Below are 24,771 nucleotides of genomic sequence, written 5' to 3'. Positions count from 1 at the left end.
TGGATTCCAGAGTGCCCGGGAGGGGTTATGGTAGTTTAACAGAAGAGTTTCTGTTTTGTCCTAGAGGCAACTGGAAGCCGCAGAGTTGATTGGATAAGAGAATCACCTGGTCAGATTTCCCTTTAAAGTAGATTATTTTGCATCTGATTAGAATGGACTCGTTGGGGGGGAGAGTATTTAGGCAGCTGTGGCAAAAGCCAGAGGTGCTGAGGATCTACCAGAACTGAGATGGTGACTGAGTGTAGTAGAGGAGTCCGAGCCAAGAGACATGGCGAAATAGCTCAACCCACCCCCCTTATTTGACATTTGAGGAAACTGAGGCTGAAAAGGGAAGCGGTTTGCCCAAGATTATGCAGGTAGTAAATGGCAGATCTGGGATACACTCGTTTGCTGTGAGGGGGGGGGGAGGAAGAAAGCCTCTGCGTTCTTCTTTGTCAAGTCACCTAACGGGAAAGCACTTAAAGAAATGTGAATCTTTATTCCCGCTCTTTCCAAGCAACCAGACACACGGTCTCTGTTTACTAGGAAACGAGAGCTAAAACTACAATACCCAGAACGTCTTTTGACACTCTGGTCTCTCCGAAGGGAAGTGGAATAGGGACAGGATTCCCTAACGTGGGGCCGACTTCATCTCCCGAAATCCTCCCTGCTAAGTAGATGCTTCTCCACCAATCTCCAGGCCGGAGTGCTCGGAAAGTTCTGCCTCTCGCGCCCCGGAGAACTACACTTCCCAGGGGGCGGTAGCGAAGAGCCTCGGCTTCCCTAGTGACCAGCGGCCAATGGCAGACGCGGAAGCGGCTAGCGGGCCCGGGGAGGCGGCGGTAACGGCCGGGGCCGGGGCCGAGCAAAGGAACCTAGAGTGGCTCGAACCGAGCCCGGGTCTTCGGGCGGCCGCCGGCGGGGTCAGAACGTCGGGGCCGCAGGCCGCCCACCAACTGTCGGGCCTCCCCTTGTCGCCGCAGATGTACAAGGGCTATCTGTTCGAAGGCCGGAGCTCTGGAGGTCAGTCCGGGGACTGAGGGAAGGACTCGCGACCTTTGGGGCCAGGTGGGAGGGGCTTCCGGGCTTTTCCCCGCTCTTCTTGCCCCGCCCCCTTTTCGCGCTGAGGGAGATGAGGGGAGGGAACGTTGTTCTACACTGCCCCTCCCTCCTTTGCCCACGTGCGCCTACGAGGAGGCGGGGGCAGCCTCTAGTACTTCCCTCCCGCTCCCCCCCCCCCCACACACACCACGTGTCGGAAGCCCAGAACATAACAGCTGGGAAGGTCCTCAGAGACCGTGGGGGCCAGTGGCGCCCAGAGGAACCCCCAGACTTGCCCAAAGTCACACAGTTGGTTGATGTGTCTTGGACCTGGAATGTGAAGCTCCTGATTCTAGTGCCACAACTCTGATACTTTTTAGCTATTGCTATCCCCCCTCTTCCATTGTGCTTCCTCAAGTTCTATCCGTCCCCAAAACAATCCTCTTCACCCTCGGTCTTTTCCTCTCTCGCTTCTTTCTATCTTGTGCTCAGGGAAACCCAGCTCCCACCAAACAGCAGATAAAAACTTACTTTTTTTTGTTTCTTTACTGCCACTTCAAACCTGTCTTCTCTCCCTGTCATTCTGCAGTCTATACTTATGGGACAGGCTACAGGCTGCTCTTCCTCCTTTGTCTTTCTTCTATTCAGTATCTGGCTTACTTTTCCTTCTCACCTCAACTCCTTACTCTCCTACTCTGGAAAGTCAATATTTGCATTTGTTTTCTCTCAGACACTCTTAACATGCCCGTATCTGGTGACCTGCATTCTCACTCCACTTCAACATTTGCAGGGATGGACCTCGTAACCTTGGATCTCGCCATCACTCACCCCATAGCTCAATTACCTCCATTATTCTGAATTCTGAAATTCTGTTCAGTGACCATACCCTTTGCTCCTCCTATTTCTCCCTCTGTCTCACTTCTCCTAGTCCTAAACCTATTCTTTGTATACACTGAGCCATCTGCTCCATTCATTCCTTCTTCCAGGGCATCACCTTTGCCCTAGCCTCACTTGCTTCTGTTCAAAGCCCTGACCCTTGACTCTGTGGCTGACTAGCCCAAATATATTCTAATGGGTTGCACTAAATGGCCACCGAAGACTCTTTCTGCTCCCAAATTATGTGAATCCCTGTTCTGCTGATCCCTGTTCATGCTTAGTAATATTCATCTACACTCTTTGCTTCTTACGTCCTATTATGCGCTTCTCATCCACTAGCAATCTGGCTTCCAACCCTACAATTCAATTGAAAGTGCTCTCTCCATGGTTACCAACTATATCTTAACTGGTAAATCCAATGACTCTTTCTAGGTCCTTCACCCAATACTTTGTTTTTCTTTGTGTTACATCACTGCCATCTCTTTGTTTTTCCCCATACACTTCTAACTTCTTTCTCAGTCTTCTTTTCTAAACCATTATCTACTTTCCATCCAACAATTTGAGAAATTTGTCTAAGTGGGTGGGCTTTCCTTGCATCTCTATATTCCCCTTTACTTGGTGTTTGCATAAGCTCCCGTGGGTTCAATTATTTCTATGCAGATAACTCTTACATCTTTATGTCCATTTCTTCCCTGACCGTATTACCAAGAAACCCCACAGGCACCTCAAATTCACCATGCTTAAAACAGAATTCATTATTTAGTCCCCCTCCTCCAAATTTCTGTTTCTATTGAGAACATAATTATGCTTGCTGTTGGGCACCAAGTTCGTAACCTTGGAATCACCTGGAAATCTGCCCTCACACTCCATATTTTCTGAGTTACAAATTTTTTCTTGGGGATTCTATCTCAGTCACATGTAACAACCCCCCCCCCCCCCACTGCAATCCTTCTAGGATTGGCCTTTGTTAGCTTTCACCACTATTATCCCAAGTCTGTCTCCTCTCCAACCTACCTTCCCTATAGCTGTTAAAACCATCTTCCTAAGGCACAAGTATGATCAGGTCACCCCTTCCCCCCCCCCCCAATCAAAAGCTTTGCTTGGTTTCCTGTAGCTTCTGGAACAAAATTTAAATTCCTCAGGCCGGAATCTTAAGCTTTCATAGTGTGGCCTGAGTCTCTCCTCTCAATTATTTTATATTACTTCCCTTGATGCAAAGCTGCATCCTAAACCCTCCCCCTACTCCAACTGTGTCCTCCACAAATTGTCCTCTGTTCCCAGAATGAATGACTTGAGGATACTGTGTCCTTTTTTTATGGTTAATACCCATGTTTGTATGTTATAATATTAGTGTTCTTTTTGACAGCCCAAATGTGTTTTTTTCTGAAACTCCAGTAGCCTGTTACTAGTAGCATTCTTCTCGTTTGTTCTAGGCTTCACGCTGTGGCAAAGGGAAGGGAGAGGGAGAACAAGAGGGAGAGGATCTTGCTGCTTCTGCTACTTGAATTGGGATGCAGCTATGTTAAAGACAAACTCATTTTGATCTAGAAAATCTGGCATATTATATGGGCCATATCCAGATGTTTTGAATTCCCCTCCCCACACACACAACATGATTGTCTTTCTATATGGAAATCCTGTCCATCTTTCAAGGCCCAGCAGGTGCTGGATTCTCCATGCCTCCCTGCAGGGCAGAAAGTCCTGGATTTGGAGTCAGATGACTGGGTTCAAGTCTGGATGCTTCCCCTTAGTACTTGTGTAACTTTGGGAAAGTCACCTAATCTCCTTGAGCCTCAGTCTCTTCCATTGTAAAAAGAGAGGATTGGATTAGAAGGGACCTTAGAAGTATTCTAATTTGAAATCCATGATCCTTCTTTGTTGGGACCTCTCCTATGCTCCATAATAAAAATCAAATCATGACTGGTGTGTTAAGTATTCTCTCATTCCCAATTGACTATCACTTCCTTGAACACAGAACTCCAAGGAGGCGTTGTGGCAGAGGGAAGGTCATTGTACTAGAAAGCAGGCGACATGGATTCAAGTTCCCACTGGGTTACCGTAACCTCTCTGAGCCTCAGTTTACTCCTCTGCAAAATTAGTGCCCCTGGTGGGGCAGTTGAAAGACTAAAAGGAAATGGGACTTGTGTACAAATGTGATGGAGACCAACAGCAAGGAGAGTTGGTTGTGTAGTCACCAAACTTAAGTGCTTACCTCACTAGGCAGTATGCTAGATATAAAGAACAGACACAAAGATTACCCCCCCCCAAAGTTCCCAAACTTAGGTTCTGTCTGTGTTGACAGCATGTGCACATAAAATTATTTTTAAAATATTATTATCAAATTATTATAAATGTTATTTATAATAATAAATATTTAAACATTATTTTATCTTTTTCTCAATTGTCAAGACAATTTTTAGCATTCATTTTTATAAGATTTTGAGTTTTTTTATTTTCCTCCCTCTCATCTTCCTAAAATGGTATACAATTTGATATAGGTTCTACATGTTGTGCTATCATATAAAACATATTTTCATATTGGTCACAGTTGTGAAAGAAGAAACAAATCAAAAGGAAAAAAATATGAAAAAGAATAAAATAAGTGGAAAAATATGCTTTAATCTGCATTTAGAATCCCTCAGTTTTTTATCTGGATGTGGATAGCATTTTCTTTTGTGAGCGATTTCTTTGTGATACAGACTTAGTAGTGGTATTGCTGGATCAAAGGGCATACACAGTTTTATAGCCCTTTGGGCATAGTTCCAGATTACTCCCCAGAATGGTTGAATCAATTCACAACTCCACCAACGATGTATTAATGTTCCAGTTTTCCCACATCCCTTCCAACATTTATCATTTTCTATTTTTGCTATCTTAGCCAATGTGGGAGGTATGAATTAGTGCTCAAAATTGTTTTAATTTGTATTTCTCTAATCAAAAGTGATTTAGAGCTCTTCATATGCCTACAGATGACTGATTTCTTCATATGAAAAGTGCCTGTTCATATACCTTGACCATTTATCAACTGGGGAATGGGTTATATTCTTATAAGTTTTACTCAGCTCTCTATATATTTGAGAAATGAGGTCTTTATCAGAGACACTTGTTATGATTGTTTCCTAGCTTTGTGCTTTCCTTATAGTCTTGGTTGCATTGGTTTTGTTTGGTACACATTTAATTATATACAAAATCAATCCAAGTGCCCATAAATTGCAGAATGACTGAATAAGTCGTGGTATAGGAATGTAATGGAATATCATTGTGCAGATGAGCAGGTTGATTTCAGAAAAGCCTAGAAAGACTTATATGAACTGATGCTGAGTGAAATGAGCAGAACCAGGAGAACATTGTACAGAATAATAGCAAGATTACATGATGATCAACTATGATAGACTTAGATCTTCTCGGAAATGTAGTGATCAAGACAATTCCAATAGACTTGTCAGTCACACCCAGAGAGAGAACTATGGAGATTGAATGTGGATTGAAGTATGGTATTTTCACGTTCTTTTTGCTTGTTTGCTTTTTCATTCATGTGTTTTTCCCTTTTGGTGTGATTCTTCTTGTACAATATGACAAATATGGAAATTTGTTTAAATCAATCCAAGGTCACTTCAGGAGGAAGACATTGGTACTGGGGGGAGACTGGAATCTAGAAAAGTATTGTGTAAGCGGTAGTATCCTGTGCAGTGCCATGGAAATGGTTTGAGGAAGGCCACCTTGACTGAACCATAATGGACTTATATATGTATCATATATATATATATATTATGTGTATATATTATATGTATTTTATATATATATATATATATTATACATTATGTGTATGTGTATTACTAAGGCTGTAAAGGTGGCTTGGACCCATGTTAGAAGGGACTTTAAGTGTCAAACATAAAAGATCCCCTTTGTGATCTTGGGGACCACTATAGTTTACCGAGCTGTGGAGTGAGAAAACCTGTGTTTTAGTAATATCACTTGCAGTGGGGTAGAAGATGAGGGGAGAGATGGGAGGTAGGGGATCATTTAGAAGGCTTTTGTAGTACTTAGCCAGTGAGAGGCACTGAAGGCCCTGGGGCCTTCAAGAGTGGGGAGCAGGAAGTAGATGTGAGAGATCGTGGGCCATAGAATTGGCAAGACTTGGCATGTGATGGGCTAGATGTGGTAGGAGAAACTGAAGAATGGAGAATGAAGGTGAGGTTTGGAACCTGCATGACTAGAAGGACAGTAGTGCCCTTAGTAAAAATTGGAAAGTCAGGAAGATGGTTGTGTTTGGGGGAAAGAGAATGAGCTCTGGATCTCTTGCCAAGAGGGCTTTCTGATCAGAGCCAGACCCCTTGGCACTCAAACACCTATTCCAGCAAAAATCTGAACTAGATAACCTTAATAATAATTCTCATTTTAATTTTAAATATGATAAATGTCAGTGCATAAAGCTCACATAGAGAAAAGCTCTTTTTAAGAATGAGAAGGGGGTAGTGAGATACTTTCACCTAGACAGGTTAGAGAATTAGCTGCATAAAGATACTTGAATCCATGGGAAGTCCAGAGATGATAGTTGAACTCATGAGAATGAATGATATTACCTAAGGAGGTGGTATAGATGAGGGATGGGCAAACTATCACTTTTAAGCCAAATCTGTCCCTCTGCTTGTTTTTGTAAGAGTGGTTTGTCACTCAGCTCTTGGGCTGTACAGAAAGAGGTAGGTAGTGGGTTACAGTTTGATGATTTACCTTGGTATATAGAGGGAGAAGAAGGCCTAGGACAGAGCTTTGGGGAACATCCCCATTTAGCAAGAGTTGGACAAAGATTCAGCAGAGGAAACTGCCAAGAAGCAGTTGGACAGGTGGGGGAAGGTGCCATCATAAAAGCTTTGAGAAGAGAGAGTACCCATGGGGAGAAGGTGATCAATGTGTTATGGGCTGCAGAGAGGTCAGGAAGGATGAGGATGAAGAAAAGACCGTTAGCTTTGGCAATGAAGAGATCGTTGTTGACTCTGGAGAGAGCAGTGTCTGTAGAATGCTGAGTTTCAGAAGCCTGATTACAGAGGGTTTAGAGGTGAGTGAGAAGAAAGGAAATGGGAGTGCCTTGTTTAAATGGCCTTCTCAAGGAGTTTTAAGAGTGGGACAGGAGAAATATAGCATGATATCTAGTGGAACTATTCAAATCAAGTGAGGTTTTGTTCTAAGGACAGGGGAGAGATATAGACATCTCTATAGGTAGCCATGAAAGAAACTAAGTAGGGAGAGTTTGGAGGTTAGAGAGAGACAGGGAGAATGCTGGAGAGAGAAGTCTGCAGGCTGTGAGGAAATGGGATCAAGGATATACATAGAGGGGTTGGCCATTTCAAGAAGTCAGGATTTCTGTAGAGTCTTGGTTCCTGTTGAACTAACAAAAAACCCTACCAAAATTAACTCTTCAAACAACGTAGGGCATGTTGTACCTAGCACTTCATGGATCGGAACTGGAACAGAGTTGTGTGCTGTTGTGTTTTTCAATTCTCTAGGAAGGGGATTTAGCTGAGAGCTACAGAAATCTGTGATAGAATCGAATGTATCTCTTGGGAACTAATGTTGTGGGTTAATTTATTTTTTAGTGTCACGTAGATATATTTTTCTGGCAGTCTGTCCTTAGGGATAATCTTGGTAAATTCAACTGGTAACCCTATTTATAGACTATAGAGCGAACCTATACTATATTTGTGGCATTATGATAACACACTACATACAGGATCACAACTGCAGAGAGTAGATTTCCCTTTATAAATGTACTCATTTTTCATGAAATCACAGAAATTTATTTGTTTTTGAAGAGGACGCCCCTTGATAATGTCCCTAGCAAGCAGACAACCAGCTTTGACCTGAAAATCCACCACTTTTTGAGATCATTGTACTTTGTGATCTCATCATCTGTATGCAGATGACTCTGGTATCCAGCCCTATTCTCTCTGCTAGTTTCCAAGGTTCAAATTCTAGGTGTCGTCCTGTTCCTCAATGTCCCTCACACTCCATTTCTAATCAGTCCAATTTAGTCATGTCTACCTCCATAACACTTCTTGCAGAGATCCCTTGTTCTCCTCTGCCCAGGGTCACACAGCCAGGAAGTGTTAAGTGTCCGAGGTCAGATTTGAACTCTGTTCCTCCTGACTTCAGGGCTGGTGCTCTAGCCACTGCACCACCCAGCTGCCCCACATGATCCCTTCTTGATCTCCTTCCATTGAAAACTTCCAAGTTACCAGTGTCTTTCCTAAAATGTGGTGCTAGAACTGTGCACAGTACTCTAGATATCATTTGATCAAGGCTGAGAGTACATACAACCAGACCAATTGTATTAAGTGCCAGAGATACAAAGAAAGTCAAAGGACAAATCCCTGCCCTTGTGGAGCTCATAGTTTAAAAAAAAAAATTACCCAGGCATGGGTTCTGTCAATAAAAAGTGATTAAAAAAAAAAAAGTCATGTTCTACTGATGACTGAACAGTCAAATCACATGGTTGACTCATATTGAGTTCATAGTCAACTAAAATCCCTAGAGCTTTTTTTCGATGAACTCCTTTGAAGCTCTTCTACCTTTATTTTGTATTTCTAAAGTTGAGATTTTGAGCTCAAGTGTTAGACTTGACATTTATCTCTATTAAATTTCATCTTGAAAAGCAACAGTCGATAGAGAGTTGGCATCAGAGCCAGTAAGATCTTGGCCTGGGTCTTTACCTCTGACATATATTGACTTCCTGACACTGGGTAATTTGTTTAACCTCTCGGGGCCAGAGCTCCTGGTGACTCTCTAAGACTAGGAGTTAGAGTAGGTGCCGAGTTGCTTTGGTAGAGGGTATTTCCTCACACCAGTGAAATCACAGGTCTGGTTCAAGCTCCCCAAAATCACCTTATTAGATTTAGAACAATGTTATTTCTAGCCTACTGAGATCCTTTTGGATCTTGACTCCATTATCAAGTGCATTGGCTGTCACTTCCACGATGATGTCTTGGGAGAGGCGAGGAAACGACTATATATAGTCCGTGCTTCCACTTCCTTTCCTCTTACTCTCTTCTATATCCACAATTCCTCTAAAATCTGACTTCTGACCCTATCAGTCAACTGTGACTGCTCTCCACTGGTACCGATGATCTCTTAATTGACCAATTGAATGGTCTTTTCTCAGTTCTTATGCTGCTTGACCCCTCTGTAGCATTTGACACTCATTTGACACACTTAATCATCTCATCCTGAATACTCTGCTTCTGTGTCTTTTTTGTATCACTCTTGGTTCTCTCTCTTCCCGTTGCCTTTGCTGAATTTTTATCCATGCCCATATCCATTATCTGTGGCAACCCTTAAGGCTATTTCCTGAACCTTTAGCGGTACCTAGGTAGTGCAGTGGGTAGAGTGGTACATCTGGAGTCAGGAAGATCTGAGTTCACATATGGCCTCAGAGACAAGTTGTGACACCCTGGGCATTTAACCTCTGTTTACCTCAATTTCCTCATCTGCGAAATACTGATAGTAGCAGTGCCTATCTTAAAGGGTAGGTTGTGAAGACTGTCCAGATATTTTGGAGATACTCTATCTCCCAGAGCTAAGGCCCAACAAACAGGCTGTGCCCTGAGTTTGGCATAATAATCTTTTGCAGCTTGGAGTGATTTCACCCTCTGGTAATGGTTGACTAAAGAATTATTATCTCCCCTTATTTCCCAGGGCCATCCCTCACACGTTCACAATCCCTGTTCCTTGTCACTGACAGGTATTGCCCTCTTGCTCCGAATTCTGGTTCTGTGCCCCACAGAGTAGCCACGACCCATAAGATTTGTGACAATGGATATTCCCACGGACCCAAGTACACCTGTACTGTCCCAAGAAATGCTAACCATGAGACTATCCATGCAGATGATGCTCTGATCTTTCTATCCATGGCTAGTCTCCCTCCTTAGCTTCAATGCAACTTTACCACCAATGTCCAGTAGACATTTCCCATTGAATGACTTGCACGCATTTCCAACTCGGTATGTCCAATAAAGAACACGTGATCATTTTCCCTTAAAGACCTCCCTTCCGTTCAACTTAGCTGTCATTGTTGAGGATGCCATTTATCTTCTTCAGTTATCTTATTTTTTTATTGACATCCTCACCAACAACCATTTATGGAGTGTTGGGCCCAGTGCCAAGCAATGGGGATACAAAGAGAGTCAAAAAGCAATCCCTTCTCTTGGGGAGCTCACCTTCCAATGAGGGAGATAACATGCACATGACCTTGCACACCCAAGATATCTCCAAGGGGAAAAGGAGCAATCTCGGGGAAAAGCTGTGGCAGTGGTGGAGTTAGGAAAGGCCTCCTACAAAATGTGGGATCCGAGCTGACCCTTGAAGGAAGCTAGTGAAGTCAGGAGGCAGAGGTGAAGACATTCTGTACCTGAGGAACAGTCAGTGCAAAGACCCCACTAAAGACAGCTGGCTTCTTAGAAAAACAATACCAGTGTTTCTGTGAGGGAGGCCATAAAAGAGAGAAGAGAGCCTTAAGAAGCCTGGAAAAGTAAGAAAGGCTATCAAGGTGAAGCAGAGGATTTTGTATTTAATCCTGGAGCTCACAGGGAGTCACCGGAGTTTATTGACTAAGGTTGAGGTTGTGGGGTGGGGGGTGGTGACATAATCAAATCAATGCTTTAAGAAGATCCCTCTGTCTTATGACTAGAAGACAGACTAATATGGAGAGAGACTAATCTGCAGGCTATTGAAATAATTAAAGCTTGAGGTAAGGAGAGACTATGTGAATGGGGAGAGAAGTCACCCAGGGGTGTGCTGGAGCCTGCTCCTTAAAAGTTGAGAGTGAGCTATTTACTACTCAGAACTCTGTGAAAGCTTCAGGTCAGAATGTGATTGATTGTATTGCTAATTGTCTAGGCTTTAAAAAGTAGTAGACAAAATGTTAATGCAGATGAAACCTGGTCTTTTTCCTCCCTCAGAGAGCTGGTTGTTAACAATTTTGCCAGCACACTCCCTGATGTAAATGTGATGTTGTGAAGGTAGTTAAGAGAAGATCTGGCAACAGATTGGATATGTGGAGTGAGTGATAATGAGGATTCTAGGATGACTCTCAGTTTCTGAGCCTGAGTGATTAGAAAGATGGCGCTGTCTTCAAAAGTAATAAGGAGTTTTGGGAGAAGGAAGGATTTTTGGGTTGTTTGTTTTTGTGTTTTATTTTTAAGGCTTTTTATTTTTAAAATATATGCATAGATAGTTTTCAACATTTACCCTTGCAAAACCTTATGTTCCAAATTTTTTTTCTCCCTCCCTTCCTCCCACCCCTTCCCTTAGACAGCAAATAATCCAATATATGTTAAACATGTGCAATTCTTCTATACATATTTTCACAACTATCATGCTGTACAAGAAAAATCGGATCAAAAAGGAAAAGTGAGAAAGAAAACAAAGCGAGCAAACGACAACAAAAAAGTGAAAATGCTATGTTGTCATCTACACTCGGTCTCCACAGTCCTCCATCCTGCAGATGGTTCTCCCCTTCACAAGATCATTGAAAGTTACCCGAGTCAACTCATTGTTGAAAAGAGCCACATCCATCAGAGTTCATCATCACATAATCTCTTGTTGCTGTGTACAATATTTTCTTGGTTCTACTAACTTCACTCAGCATCAGTTCCTGTAAGTCTCTCCAGGCTTCTCTGAAATCATCCTGCTGATCATTTCTTACAGAACAAGAATATTCCTTAATATTCATATACCATAACTTATTCAGCCATTCCCCAACTGATGGGCATCTACTCAGTTTGAAAACTGGAAACTTGGTTCCTTGCCCACTACAAAAAGGGCTGCTACAAACATTTTTACACATGTGGGTTCTTTCCTCTTTTTATGATCCCTTTGGGATACAGGCCCAGGAAATTCACTGTTGGAGCAAAGGATATGCACAATTTGATAGCTCTTTGGACATAGTGAGGGAAGGATTTTGGGGGAAAGGTGGTAACTTCTGTTTTGGACAAGAGTTGAAGATGCCTTTGGGACATCCAGTTCAAGATGTCTAATAGACAGTTGGTGCTATGGAACTGGAGCTCAGCAGACAGATATGAACTGGATCAGCAATTCTGAGTGAGACCTGAGCAGCCCAGTAGTCCCCAAGATCCTTTGAGGGGGTCCTCAGGGTCAAAATTAATCTTAATAATAATTCTCATTTAATTTTAAATATGACAAATGTCAGTGCATAAAGCTCATATAGAGAAAAAGCTCTTTTTAAGAGTGAGAAGGGGGTAGTGAGATCCTTTTGCCTAGACAAATTAGAGAATTAGCTGCATAGAAATACTTGAATCCATGGGAACTCCTCATTCTAATTCACCACACAGATGTAACACATTGCCAAACCTTGTCACTTTATGGTGGATGCTCTACTAAAGTCACGTTCTGACACCTCATCTTGGCATGGAGGTGACCCTGGACTCTTTAAGAATTTGCCAGGTGTACAAACTCTAGAGGCTCCTCCCAACTTGGAATGACTTTGAGTAGGGGCCAGTTGATGGGACTGTGTGTTGGCCACTGAGGCCCGGCCAAGACTAAAGTTTGGAGAATCTCATCACCAGGTTGTGTGTGGAGCGATCCAGTTTGCGTCTGCAGTGTCGCCGAATGGCTGTCTTATGCACAGTGATAGAAGAATTATGAGCTAGGCTAGGGGAGGAAGTGGCCAGACTGCTGAGTCACATGTTACAAGATCAAAGAACGGGAGGAGAGCAAGGCACGTCCTAGCCAGGTAGTGCTGCCTATGTCCGTGAAGGTACCATCCCTACTACAAAATCCCATTGACCGGCAGCCAGTGGAGGCCTCTTTGCTGTGCTGGGCTGTCTGTGTTACTGCTTTTGCCCTCTGAGACCAGGCAGCACATCTCGTCCTCAGCCGCACCCAGGACCTTCTCATTTCCACATGACAATAAGACAGAGAGAGAAAGAGACAGAAATAGTTAAGGAAACACTGCGGGGTCAGGAAGAGAGTTGGGATAGAAGTGAATGGGGATGATCTGAGACCTTTCTGAAATAGCGGGCCTGGGGAGGTCTTTGAGGCGAGAAGGCTGCTGCAGGTCTTGAGGTGGAAGATGCCAGAGAATTGAGAGCAGAGGTGGGAGAAGATTGAGCATGGATACAGTTTCGATGAGCATGTCATTTATGCCTTTAAATCATTGATGAAAAGGCCAAAGGGACCAAGGTCAGGTGCAGGTCTCTGGGGCCCTCCATTAGTGACCTCCTTCCAAATAAACATTGAATCATTAAAGATCATTGAAGACCCTAAAAATATTTGTTTTCCAAATTACCCTCTTTATAATACTCCATAAGGTAGTAGTGAATGTCATTAACTTCCTTTTACAGAGGAGGAAACTGAGGCTCAGAGATGCAAAATGAGTTTTTAGTCACAGTTAAGCAGCAATCGGGATTCATGTGACTACAAAACCCAGTGCTTTCTGCTATACTGTGCTGCCTTCCTCCCCTACCACCTTCTGTCTCTCTCTCTCCTTTCTCTTTGTCTTTCCTTTTTCTTGCCTATCTCTCTTCCCCCCCCCCCCTCCGCTTTCTGTCTGTCTCTCCATCTCTGTGTCTCTCTTTGTCTTTGTCTGTCTCTGTTTCTCTCTCTAAATGTGAGAAGAGTTGTAGGGATATTATTATCTTTCCCCCTTTCCCTGACCAGGGGAAAAACAACATGCACCACTGCCACTCTATCTCAGACTACACCCTTAACAGACAGGCCAGTCCTATCTGGAGACTTTGGCCAACTGTAGAGTGCGTGAAGTTTTCAGTGATTTGCCCGTATGGAGGCAGCAAGTAGCCCCCAGCTGTGGAGTTTGGCAGGAAGTGGCTTAGCTGTTACTGTTTCCCCACATTTTGGGAGCAGGGTCCCTGACTTGCCTGCCGCTGGGCCCCGTTTGGGCCAGAGTTATGACAGTGTCAGCTTTTTCAGGGTTTCTGTCTGTCTCTTGCCGCAGAGATTTGGCAGAACCCTCAGCCCAGTGTGATGGCTCTTAAATCTTCCTCCAGCTGGGCTGGGCTATTAGATTTATATGTATTAAAAAAAGAAATGAAGTGTTTACTGGTGGGGCAGTTTAGAAGATCAAAACAGACTAGGCTGAACCCCCATCCCCCTCCAGCCCTCACCTCCACTCTGTCTCTCTCCATCAGGCCATTCTAAACATTAACTGTGCAAGAGCGGCTGTTGATCAGATGCCTGGGAATTTCTATTCCCATTCTGGCTTCTGGTTTCTGAGTTTTTTCTATCAGAAATGGGAAGTTCTGCTCCTTCCTTTATTTACTTATATGTGGTACAAATGGGTGATGGAGGTAAAGGTGTAGTGGTTTTAACAACCAAGGAGGGAAACCCCCTCATGTGGAAGCATTGTATTGTGGTGAAAAGGCAAAGGATCTGGTTCAAATTCTACCTTTGTGTGATCTTGGAGAGTCACTTCTGTATAAATTGATGTGCTCAGGACTTATTTCTGGGGAGCCTTCTCACCCTCAATCTTTGATCTGCAGGAGAAGCATGGTGGCATATTGGGAGGCCCTTTGCTCACTGACCTGTACAGATCTAATGGAACAGCTTGGAAGTAATGAGGAAGAGTTGGAAAACTACATGGCGAGCTTAGGGGAAATAAGCTTACTGGGGAAGGTGAGGAGGGGAGCAGAAGGTCCCCCTGAGTGCTCTTTTGCTTCTTGCTACATATTTCCTTCCTTTTGGGGCAGTAAGCAAGTTTCCTAAGAGCCTCTTTTACCCTGTGTGCAGATCCCTGTATAATAAGAGGTTTATGAGAGTATAAGCTCCTTGAGAGTAGGAGCTGTTCCACCTTTGAATCCCCAGGGCCTGGCACATGTGGGAGAAAGGGTTCTTGTTCAAGTCTAGGGCAGATAGAAGGCCTCCAAAAACCCTTTCAATGGGAGATTCTGGCAAATATGTAGGTGATTAATAAATACTGAATCAAATAGGGGGCCCAGTTTGATCTCCTGCTATGTCTTTCTTTTGTCAGGCCCTTGGAGAGTGGAAATTAGAAGGCAGTCTGAAGACTGAATGCTGAAGGGTTCAGGTACCCAGGTCATCATGGGAGATAGCCTCAATATCCTTCAGCCAAAACCCTGCCTTCTAATGGGGAGGTATCTTCGGGGAAGCTTCAAACTTCATGTAAGGGGCAGAGTGATTAGCAGGGACCCTGGTCCAGCTTTTTCTCCCATTCAGCTTTCTTCCTTTCCTCGTGGGCCACAAAGAACAACTTTATCTCTTCTTAACTACTTTACACATTACATAGCCAAAAGCTAGCTCCCAAAGCCCAAGCAGGAGCCGTGCCTGGGCAAGGTTCATGTTTCCAGACAGGATAGGGAATATGTTTACTGCTTACCGTGTCAGCAGGGCTTCTGTGAAAGCCCAGTGTTTGTCGGCTCCCTTTGGGTGCTAGGAGTAGGGACTGAGGGGAAGGAAGCAGACCCCGAGCCATTGTGATGGGGTGTCATGTTTGGAGGCTGGATTCAGGACTGGAAATTCCCAAAGGAATACACGCAGGCTATATATAAAAAAGAAAATGTGTAAATATATAGAATATAAAATATAAAACTCTATAAATATAAATGTATAATAAATACAAATATCTTTCTACATAAAATAGAAAACATTTTATATAAAATATATATAAAAATATACACACAGGCATATGAAATAAATAAGAAAATATATAAATATGTATTAAAATAAAAAAGAAATAAGAATACATGCAGGTTGGTGAAATAAATAAGGGAATGTATGTTTCTAGAGGTGTGTATTTTATATATATCATATATATTTGTGTATACATATATACACTTATACGCGCGCGCACACACACACGTATGTGAAGAAAACAGGCCCATGAAATCACTAAGAGGACTAGAGTAATTTGAAGGGTAGAATTATTTATGCAAGTGTGTGGATCTTGATAGGTTGTGTTGCCAAACATTTGCCTTAACAAACATTTCTCAAGCACGAGCCTAGGTGCCGAACCTCCCCAGCTCCAGGCCCAGCTGCCCCACTGACCAGCTGGGACAAGTTATTCTCTCCCTGGGCTATAGTTTTCTCATTAGTAAAATGAGGGGGTTGAACCAGATGACTCCCAAGCTCTACCATTTTATGATTAAGCCTGTCACATTGCCTTTTCGGAACCTTTGTTAGCCACAGGCAAATAACTCTAAACTCTTGAGCTTGGTGTTCAGGGACTTTTTTGATTTGGGCCCAATCTCTTTTTCCCTACACAACAACACCGCTTTCGTTGTCATTAGTCATTTAGTCAACAGGCCTTTATTAAATCCCGCGCTAACATTGAGGATACCAAAAAAAGGCAGAAAAGGCTGGAGTTGGGGAGAGCTAGATTCAAATTTGATGGACCCAGGTTCACATTTTTGGTAAGCTTTGTGACCCTGGACAAATCATTTCACCTCTGCCCGCTTCAGTTTTTTTTTATCTGTAAAGTGGGGATGATAATAGTACCTACCTTTGTAGGTTGTTGGCAAGGTCAAGTGAGATAAGATTTGTTAAGTGCTTTGCAAACCTAAAAGGGCCACATAAATGCCGGCTGTTGTTTGTTTAAAATGGCCCTTGCTGTCAAGGAGCTTATATCCAGATGAGGGAGGCCTGTAAATAGCTAGCTACTTATGCGCACATGTGACACCTTCCAAGCAGAAGGTGACACTCTGTAAGGGAAAGGCGGGGAGACGAGTTAAGGTCTGCCAAGGGTGAGATTTGACATGAGTCTTGAAGGAAGCAGAGGAGCCAGGGGGCAGAGGTGAAGAAGGAGAATATTGCAAGTGTGGGTGGTGACCTCCAGGACAAAGATATGGAACTTGGATGTGAGTGTTGGATCTGGAGAACTTGGGAGAGGAGGCCGGTGGAGCTGGATCTGAGGGAACCATGGGAGCCGTGAGAGGGGGCCAGACTGGAAACAAGTATAAGTGCCAGACAGAGGACTTGATCTTTGCTCCCGTAGGCAGGCTTGGGTCGGGGCCAGGGCTGCACTTTAGACAAATCTCTTTGGCAACACAGTGGAGATTGCCTTGGAGTGGGGAGAGACTTGAGGCAGGGACACCCATTAGAAGACTATTTCTGGAGTCCAGGTGAGAGGTAATGGGGTCCAAACATAGCCCTGAGCTGTTGTGAAAGGAAAAATATCAAGACTCTGCCATGGATAGGATGTGTGGGTTTGGGGGGAGGGAGAGCTGGAGTCCGTGGAGAGTCCTGGAGATTGCACACAGAACGTCAGGGGAGGACCAGGGAGAAGGTGGGTTTGGTTGGCCCATAGTGTGTGAAGAGAACGAGTATAAAGATAGATCAGAGGCAGGTGGTGAAGAACTTGAAATGGCCGACAGTTTCCCTTTATCCCAGAGGTAAAAGGAAGCCACTGGAGTTTACTGACAAGGTGTTGACATAGTCGGGCCTGGGTTTTAAACAAATCACTTTGGCATCTGTGTGGAGGCTGGAGGGGAGGCCCATCAGGAGGCCTGTGCCCAGTGGTCCTGGAGAAGGGTGGGAGCACATGACTCAGAGTGATGGCTAGGAGCGGGGGCAAGGGAAATGACAAGGTTTGCAGCTGATTGGATGGGCTGGGGGAGAGTGAGAAGTCAGGAATGATACCAAAATTTTGGAGCTGGGCAACTTGGAAACAGTGGTGTCCTTGGTAGAAAATGGGAAGTGGTTTAAGTGCAAGGCAATAAGTCTTATTTTGGCCATCTTGGGTTTGGGATTACTACAGGGATGCCTGGTGGGAAAAGCGTGGTAGCCCTTGGAGGTGCAGGCCTGGAGCCTGGCCAAAGATGGAGTCAGTCTAAGGTGGTAAGCCACGAGGGGCAGGGCAAGCGGGGAGCCACCTTCTAGTCTGGTGCATCTCTCTAGGTCCCTGCACAGCCTGGGGCATACCTGCTTCTGCTTAATATTTCTCTGGTAGGAGGGGGACTTTTTTGCCCCACCCCCCTCAGTAACTCAGCTCTTTGCTGGAATTGGAGGCCCAAAGGGCAGCTTGGGGGGGAGGGCACGCTGGTGTCTGCAAAGGGCAGGGGAGAATTGGGAAGGGAGGCCAGGCAGAAAAATTTTGCTCTTTGAATTCAGGGGAATCATCCAATTTCGGTGTGTTTGCTCTGTGGTTAAGCCCTGTTCTATGTGTGTCTTGGATCTGTTTGGGCAGAGAACACGTGTGTCTTTGATTAACCTTTGGTTTGCTCCTCTTCTGCACAGAACCCACCCCCCCCCCCAGCAGCTGAGCCCAGGCTGGGCTGTCTGTAGCACAGGCCCCCGGGCTGTGGGAGGGAAGGCCTGAGGGGAGCCCTAGCCAAGTGAGAGCCATGGAGGAGACTCCCTATCCAGGTGCTCCCTCAGTTACCCCATCCTTGCAGCAGGGCAGGCTTTGGGCTGAGCGCATGACAAGTCTTCTTGCTACTACCAGACACCAGCAATTAATATGTCCAAGCAGCAGCGGGTGCCTTATGAATATGTTAATGTACCACATGACAGCTGTCTAATCTTGGGGGAGGGATGGGGACAGGCCAGGGCCCCCAGAAACCCTTGCCAGACTAACTCTGGTAAAGCAGTGAGACGGGGCGGAAGAGTCTTGGTGTGGGATTCAGGCAAGTGGTTTTGAGGCCTGGCTCCAATGCTTAGCCATGTGACTGTGGGCAAGTCAGTGGCCTTCTCTGAGCCCATCATGGGCTGTTTAAATGAGGATAGCCATTTGGAATGTTGCTTATTTTATGACTTATTATGAAGAGGCCGCTCTATAAGCTTCTGGAAAGAGAGAGGCAGTGATGGTTGTTCCTGAAGCTGTTCCTGCTGAGCCTGAGGCTCCTTTCTCCTCCACACTAAGCTTGCCTACTTTTTCTCCGCCCATGGGCAGAAGGAAGCCAGATGGTGTTTTTAAAAGGCAAGGAGGAGAGGAATTGAGATTGGGACTGGACTTTAGAAGCTCATTGTTAAGGGAAATCCTGGATGAGGGAACCCCTTCCAATAGTGCCGCTTTCAGGCTCCAGAGTAGCCTCTACAGCCCCAAGAGATGAAGGGTCACACCTTCATGGCAAAGGTGGGATTCCCTGGCCCACCCTGGCCAAGGTGCCTTGCTGCCTGCTTATGGTCGAGTCAAGGCTCCTTCCCAACATGAGCTCTGTAGACTACAACTTATGCTGTATATGTGATGTTTGCACATAGATGTTTACATATTTCCTATCCTCTCCTTTTAGATTGTAAGAATCTTGAGTACAAGGACTGTTTTTTTTTTTTTTTTCTTTCTTTCTTTTTCTCTTCATCCCTGAGCACGGTGCCTAGTACCTAGTAGGAGCTTAATAAATGCTTGTTGGCTTGACTCATACTTGTCACCCAGTAGGAGCTTAATAAATGCTTGTTGGCTTGACTCCTACTTGCTGATCCTCACAATCCACAGTCAATCTCCTGACTCCTTGCATTTGTATTGACTGCCCCACTCTTGAGCCTGTCATTTGAGATGCTCCCGTTCCTCACTCCAGGCTCTTTGCTTCCCTAGCTTCCTTTAAGACTTGCCTTCTCCAGAAGGCCCTTCTCAGGCCCCCAATTTGCTAGTGCCTTCCCCTTTGAGATTGCCTTCCATCTCTTCATTCTCTGTTACACGAACTGAGTTCTTTCCATGCTGTGAGCGCTCTCTCCCCTCCCCCCCATACTTAGCATGTTGCCGACACACAGGAAATGCGCATTGACTGTTGACCCTCTGACTCCGCCCGGCCTTTTGGACAAAGGGGTTTGCTACATAAGAGTTAATAATTGTTCTTTGTCCATACTCTTGTGATTTCTTGGGTGTGGCCATTGCCTTGTACAAACATTGAAGCTGGTGGGGCAGTGAAGAGAGTGCTGGACTAGGAGGGAAGAAAGCCTGGGTTCAAAGCTTATGACTCTCACTAACCACGTGATCCCGGGCAAATCCCTTCATCTCTCTGGGCCTGGGTTTCCTATCTCTAAACTGGGACTAATAGTCGTAGTGCTGGCCTCCCCCTCTCGATGAGGAGCCATTGTCTGGCGTTCCTTCTGAGTATCGTGGGACACTACCGAGATGTCGGTTACTAAACATCTCCCTGGACAGTTGAACTATCCAATACTGAGGGGCCAGCTTGGCTAGGATGTCTGTTCCAGGCTCATGCTCCCCTGATATGGCCTTTGGAAATAAACCTGAGCTCCCTTCTGTGTCCCACCTGAGCAGGAGAGAAAGGTCTGGGAACAATGGCTGACATTTCCATAATGCTTTGTAGTATAGGGACGGATTTCTCTCAAACAACCATGAGATAGGAAGGGCAGCAGTGATTATTTCCCCAATTTTATAGTCAGGGAAACTGAGTCTTAGAGAGGCGATGGTCATATAGCTACAGAGAGCGTTGGCCCCAGGTCACGTGGCTGGTTCCTCACAGAGATGTATCTAGAGACTCCTTTCTTCTTGTCACACAGCCTTGGTCAGGGGCTCCCAGTTTGGTTCATATTGCTAGAGGCAGTATGATACAGTGGCTAGAGCAATGCATTTAGAACCAAAAGACCTGCCACTTACTGTCTGGCTGACCTCAGGCGAGTCTCTTCCAGACTTCAGCCTCAGTTTCCTCATCTGTCAAATAAAGGAGTTAGACCAAATGTCAGAGCTAGATGACTAGATGGTCCTAACTCTCCATCTAGGTTCTTGCTGTATGTAGCTTCAGACAGCTTCCTTTCCTTCCCTGGGCCTCATTTTCCATTTCTGCAGAAACGGGAGATGGGATAAATGATCTTGGAGGGCTCTAGAAGCTTAGGATCTCCGACCTCTGGGATTTTAGTCTCTTGGACTCAAAAGACTAGAGCCTGACCAAGGGAGATTCATTTGCATAGATCAGTCAGGTTGGATGATAGTTTCTGGGAAGGCACTGGCAGCTCTGTGCTTGGGTTTGGCTGCCCGCAATCAGGATAATGGAGACATTGCAGCATTGTGTTTTTACCCAGGATGCTCGGATGCTTTTCTTTCAGCTCTTGCTAATCTGTCTAGAAGCTGCTGCTTCCATCTCCCACTGCCTCATGGGACATTGTGGCAGTCATGTTTGCCATCTGAGCTTCTTCTTGCTTTGGAAAGAAAAGAAGGCAACAACAAAGCCTTCAGTTTTGGTCCTTTTTTCTGTAGTTTTAATGGTCCTTCTGAGGAAACTTGGGGAAAAATTGGAATTTGGCCCTTGGATTTGTTCCTTTCCTGTCAATGGGAGTTATCTTCCCTGACTTTTCTCCTCTGCTCTGCTTCCTGGGTTTATCCCCTTTGTTTACGGCAGAGAGAAGCAGTGAGGGTCTCTGGGCAAATGGCTCAACTTCTCGAGTGAGGACTATTAGTCCATCTGCAAGCACCTACTGATCGTGGCCCAGACGCTAGGGACACAAAGGACAGGGCCTGCCCTCCAGTTTAATTCTACTGGGAGGATGTAACATATCCACAGATAAGTAGAGTATAGTGTACACCCAAAATAAAGTGCCAGCAGTGGGGGGTTGGGTCGGGGGGCAGGGAAGAAGCTCGAAAGGTCTGGGCAAAAGCACAGAGGGAGGAAAGTGCCGCGTATATGGGGCACAGAAAGTAGGCACGTGTGTCTGGAACGTGGCATGCTCGATGGGGCAGAATAAGAGTGTATATTTATGTCACAAGAACTCTAGGAGGTGGGTAGGGAAAGTACTGCTTGCCCCATTAGGTAGATGAGGAGACCGAATCTCAGAGAGGCTGTTACTTGCTCAGGGTCTCCCAGCTAGTGAAATAGGAGAACTGAGCCTTGAATCCGGGTCTTCTGGTTCCAGTGTCAGTACAGGAAAATATTCTCGGAGACAAGCAGCAAGAGAGCCAGTTTGGCAGGGCCCAAAGTGTCCTCCTTTGGAGTAGGACCTGGAAGAGCTTGAAATAACAACAATGATATTAACAGCTAATATTCCTAGAGCACTTTTTAAGGCTTGCATAATATTTGACACATATTATCTCATGTGATCCTCACATTAACCCTGGGAGGCAGGTGTTCTTAGTATCCCCCTTTTGCCGATGGGGAAACTGAGGCAGGCAGTGGGACCACTCTAAGGCACGATCCCTAACTCGGAGCATCCTCCCTCTAACACTGCACTTTGTCACTTAGCTGCCTTCCAAGCTCCTCTCTTATCCTGAAGGCAGTGGGGAGGCAGTGAAACTTTTGGAGCAGAGAAGGGGCTTTCAAATGGTTTCAGGATTAGAAGTATCTGGGCTGTGGCCGTGTACAGTTTGCTGAGTTACACAATGGAATTTCAGAGGAGAGAAAAGGACCCGAGCCCTTAAGGTTTCTTCTTCCTCTGCTTCTGTGATAATAAAAGAAAGAAGGCAGCCTAGCAGTGGGAAGAGGCCTGGGTCATCAATTTGGATGCAGGCTCTGTGGCTAATTAGGCAGAGATGACCTTGAGCAACCCACTTCCCTTCTCTGGGACTCAATTTTCAGATTTGTAAAATGAAAGGGTTGGATTGGAAGATGTCCAAGACACTCCCTGGGCGGCTAGGCGGCACAGTGGATAGCGTGCCGAGCCTGGAGTTGGGAAGATTCTTTTTCCCCGAATTCAAATCTGACCTCAGACATTTATTGAGCACACTGACCCCGGGAAAGTTCCTTTACCCTATTGGCCTCAGTTTCCTCATCTGTAAAATGAGCTGGTGAAGGATACTCCTGTTTTTTCCGCCAAGAAAATCCCAAAAGGAGTCATGAAGAGTCAGAGATGACTGAAACTAAACAGGGGACCCTCTCTAGCTCCAAATCCTATCGTTCTAGAAACCCCTGGAGAACTTGTACTGCAGAGATGCCCATCACTGGAATTCTGGCCATTGTTGATGAATTCACTGGCTGTGACAGCCCCCTGAAACTAAGAAAAACAGAAAGTCTGAGTCCTTTGCTCCCATCCTTGCCCTTCCATGGCAAAGATGATGGCAGCACCTGAATGGTTGCAAAGGCAGCCCAATGGGCCAAGCCTCATATTACCTCTAGAAAGGAGACCTTTCAGACTTGGGGGCCTGCGGACACATTGCAAGGAGTCCCTGAACCCAAATGAGAAAACAGTGACAACTTTTTTTTTACTTACCCCAAATCAAAGGGTAACACTTGTGTTGTTTCTTTCCAAATGGGATTGTGAGTAGGGCTCCCCGGGTTTTGCCAGGCTGCTGGAAGGGCCCAGGCTCGGAACCTTTCCTCTTGGTCATTCTGAACATCCACAGCTGTAGGAGTTTTCTATGGGAGCTCTTTGTCTATTGGCAGACACACTCTTCGATGAAGGGAAATCCATTCAATATTGCTGTTCTTAAGATAAATGAGACTAAGAGACAAAGGGAAGTGGCTGCTAATGGCAATATGGCTCCCAGACCATTCTTGGGGAGGCCGACCAAAGAGGGGCCAGGTCTGGCTTCATTATGAGCCCAAAGGTGCAGAGCTGCACGATCCCATTGGCTATAACGCGAGCAAGAATCATAGGTCAGATTTCTCCTCTGGCCCAAGACAGCAGTATTTACTTAGTTACCGAGTGCCTAGAGTGTGCTCCTTCCTCACCTCTTTCTCAGAATTCCTCATCTCCTTCCAGACTGGTCTCCCCTGCCCCCTGTGCCTTCTCTCCCCCCACCCCCCCCCCCCCCCCCCCCCCCTTGGGAAGCGCTTTTTTTTTTTTTTTTTTTAGCTCTTTCTCCCCTCCCTGCCTATGTGTCTACTCTATATAGAAATAATTATATGCATTTTTTCCCCCGTGAATATAAGCGATTTCATCTTTGTCTTGATATTCTCAGTTGGGAGCCTGGCATATCAAAGGGGCTTAATCTAGTGCTTGTTGATTTTGTTGATGAAGGCAGAGGCGAAGAGGTTTAAAGACCTGTTCAGGATCATGTAGCTAATCATTGTCAGAAGCAGGATGTGAGACTCTCGCCTCTGTCTCTGGTCCTTTACGGTTTACAAAGTACATTTGCAGCCATGTTCTCCTTTGGTTCTTCTCAGCAACTGTGAGAGATGGGCAGTTCAGGTAGTCTTATCTCCATTTAGGAAGCTGAGGGGCAGACAGGTAACTTCCCCAGAGTCACAAAGCTGGTAAATGTTGTTGAGTTGTATCCGACTCTTTGTGACCCATTTGTGGCTTTCTTGGGAAAGATACTGGAGTGCTTTGCCATTTCCTTCTCCAGCTCATTTTACAGATGAGAGAACTGAGGCACGCAGGGTTAAGGAACATAGCCCTCCAATACTGTCCGGCTTTTAGTAGAGTAGTTTGTCATTTTCTTCTCCACTGGATTAAGTCACATAGCTAGTAAGTGTCGGAGGTTACACTTGAGCTTTGGCCCCAAGCCCAGTGTTCTACCTACGTCTGGAATGGTTCCTGATGCCCCAGTATGCCAACCGAGCACGGGGCTTTTTCTTTTACGTCATAGCCACCTACCCTCCTCTTCAAGGAGAAAGTGGGGGTGGAACAGTTGGAGAAAAGACCACAATAGCATGGGAGGACTTCAGCACATCTCTGTGGGAACCAATCAAGTACTATTCCTGTATATTTGGAATACTTTGGCCCTCCAGTCTCTGTATATTTTTGAAAAGAAGGACCCGATTGCTGTCAGATTGTAATCCCTGAATTCTCTGGGATTTATGTCCCCCCCATCATGCCACTGTTTTTTCCATAGATGTTCCTGGGACTTTTCAAGGGTAGCAGTGAGCCTCCTTAAGTGCCAGGGGGCAGTTGTTGTTCCTAGCCATAGGAAAGGGGCTGACTACTTGCTAGAGGCCACAGATGGCACTCTATGAGGCCAAGGGGATTTGACATACGATCCTGCTCTTGTAGCCCCCACCATTGCTGTTGGCTACTTCCAAGTTGGCCTGTGGATCCAGATCCACACTTGGGTAACCACTGTGC

The 24,771-nt window shown here is 45.3% G+C and overlaps 1 protein-coding gene across 6 annotated transcripts in view; it reads left to right on the top strand.

The window, feature by feature from the left end:
• Window positions 1-213: 213 nt before the first annotated feature.
• The window catches only part of ENOX2 (ecto-NOX disulfide-thiol exchanger 2), a 291,185-nt gene continuing 266,627 nt past the window's right edge, over window positions 214-24,771 (top strand). For all 6 annotated transcript variants that reach the window (XM_031944689.1, XM_031944684.1, XM_031944686.1 and 3 more), the window contains exons 1-2: window positions 214-356; window positions 680-1,002. In XM_031944689.1, the coding sequence (XP_031800549.1) occupies window positions 780-1,002 (223 nt within the window). In that variant the 5' untranslated portion in view covers window positions 214-356; window positions 680-779. The remainder of the gene's footprint in view (window positions 357-679; window positions 1,003-24,771) is intronic.

Source organism: Sarcophilus harrisii, chromosome X, assembly GCF_902635505.1.
Source record: "Sarcophilus harrisii chromosome X, mSarHar1.11, whole genome shotgun sequence".
Lineage (NCBI taxonomy): Eukaryota > Metazoa > Chordata > Mammalia > Dasyuromorphia > Dasyuridae > Sarcophilus > Sarcophilus harrisii.
This window is presented reverse-complemented; position numbering and strand designations above follow the sequence as displayed.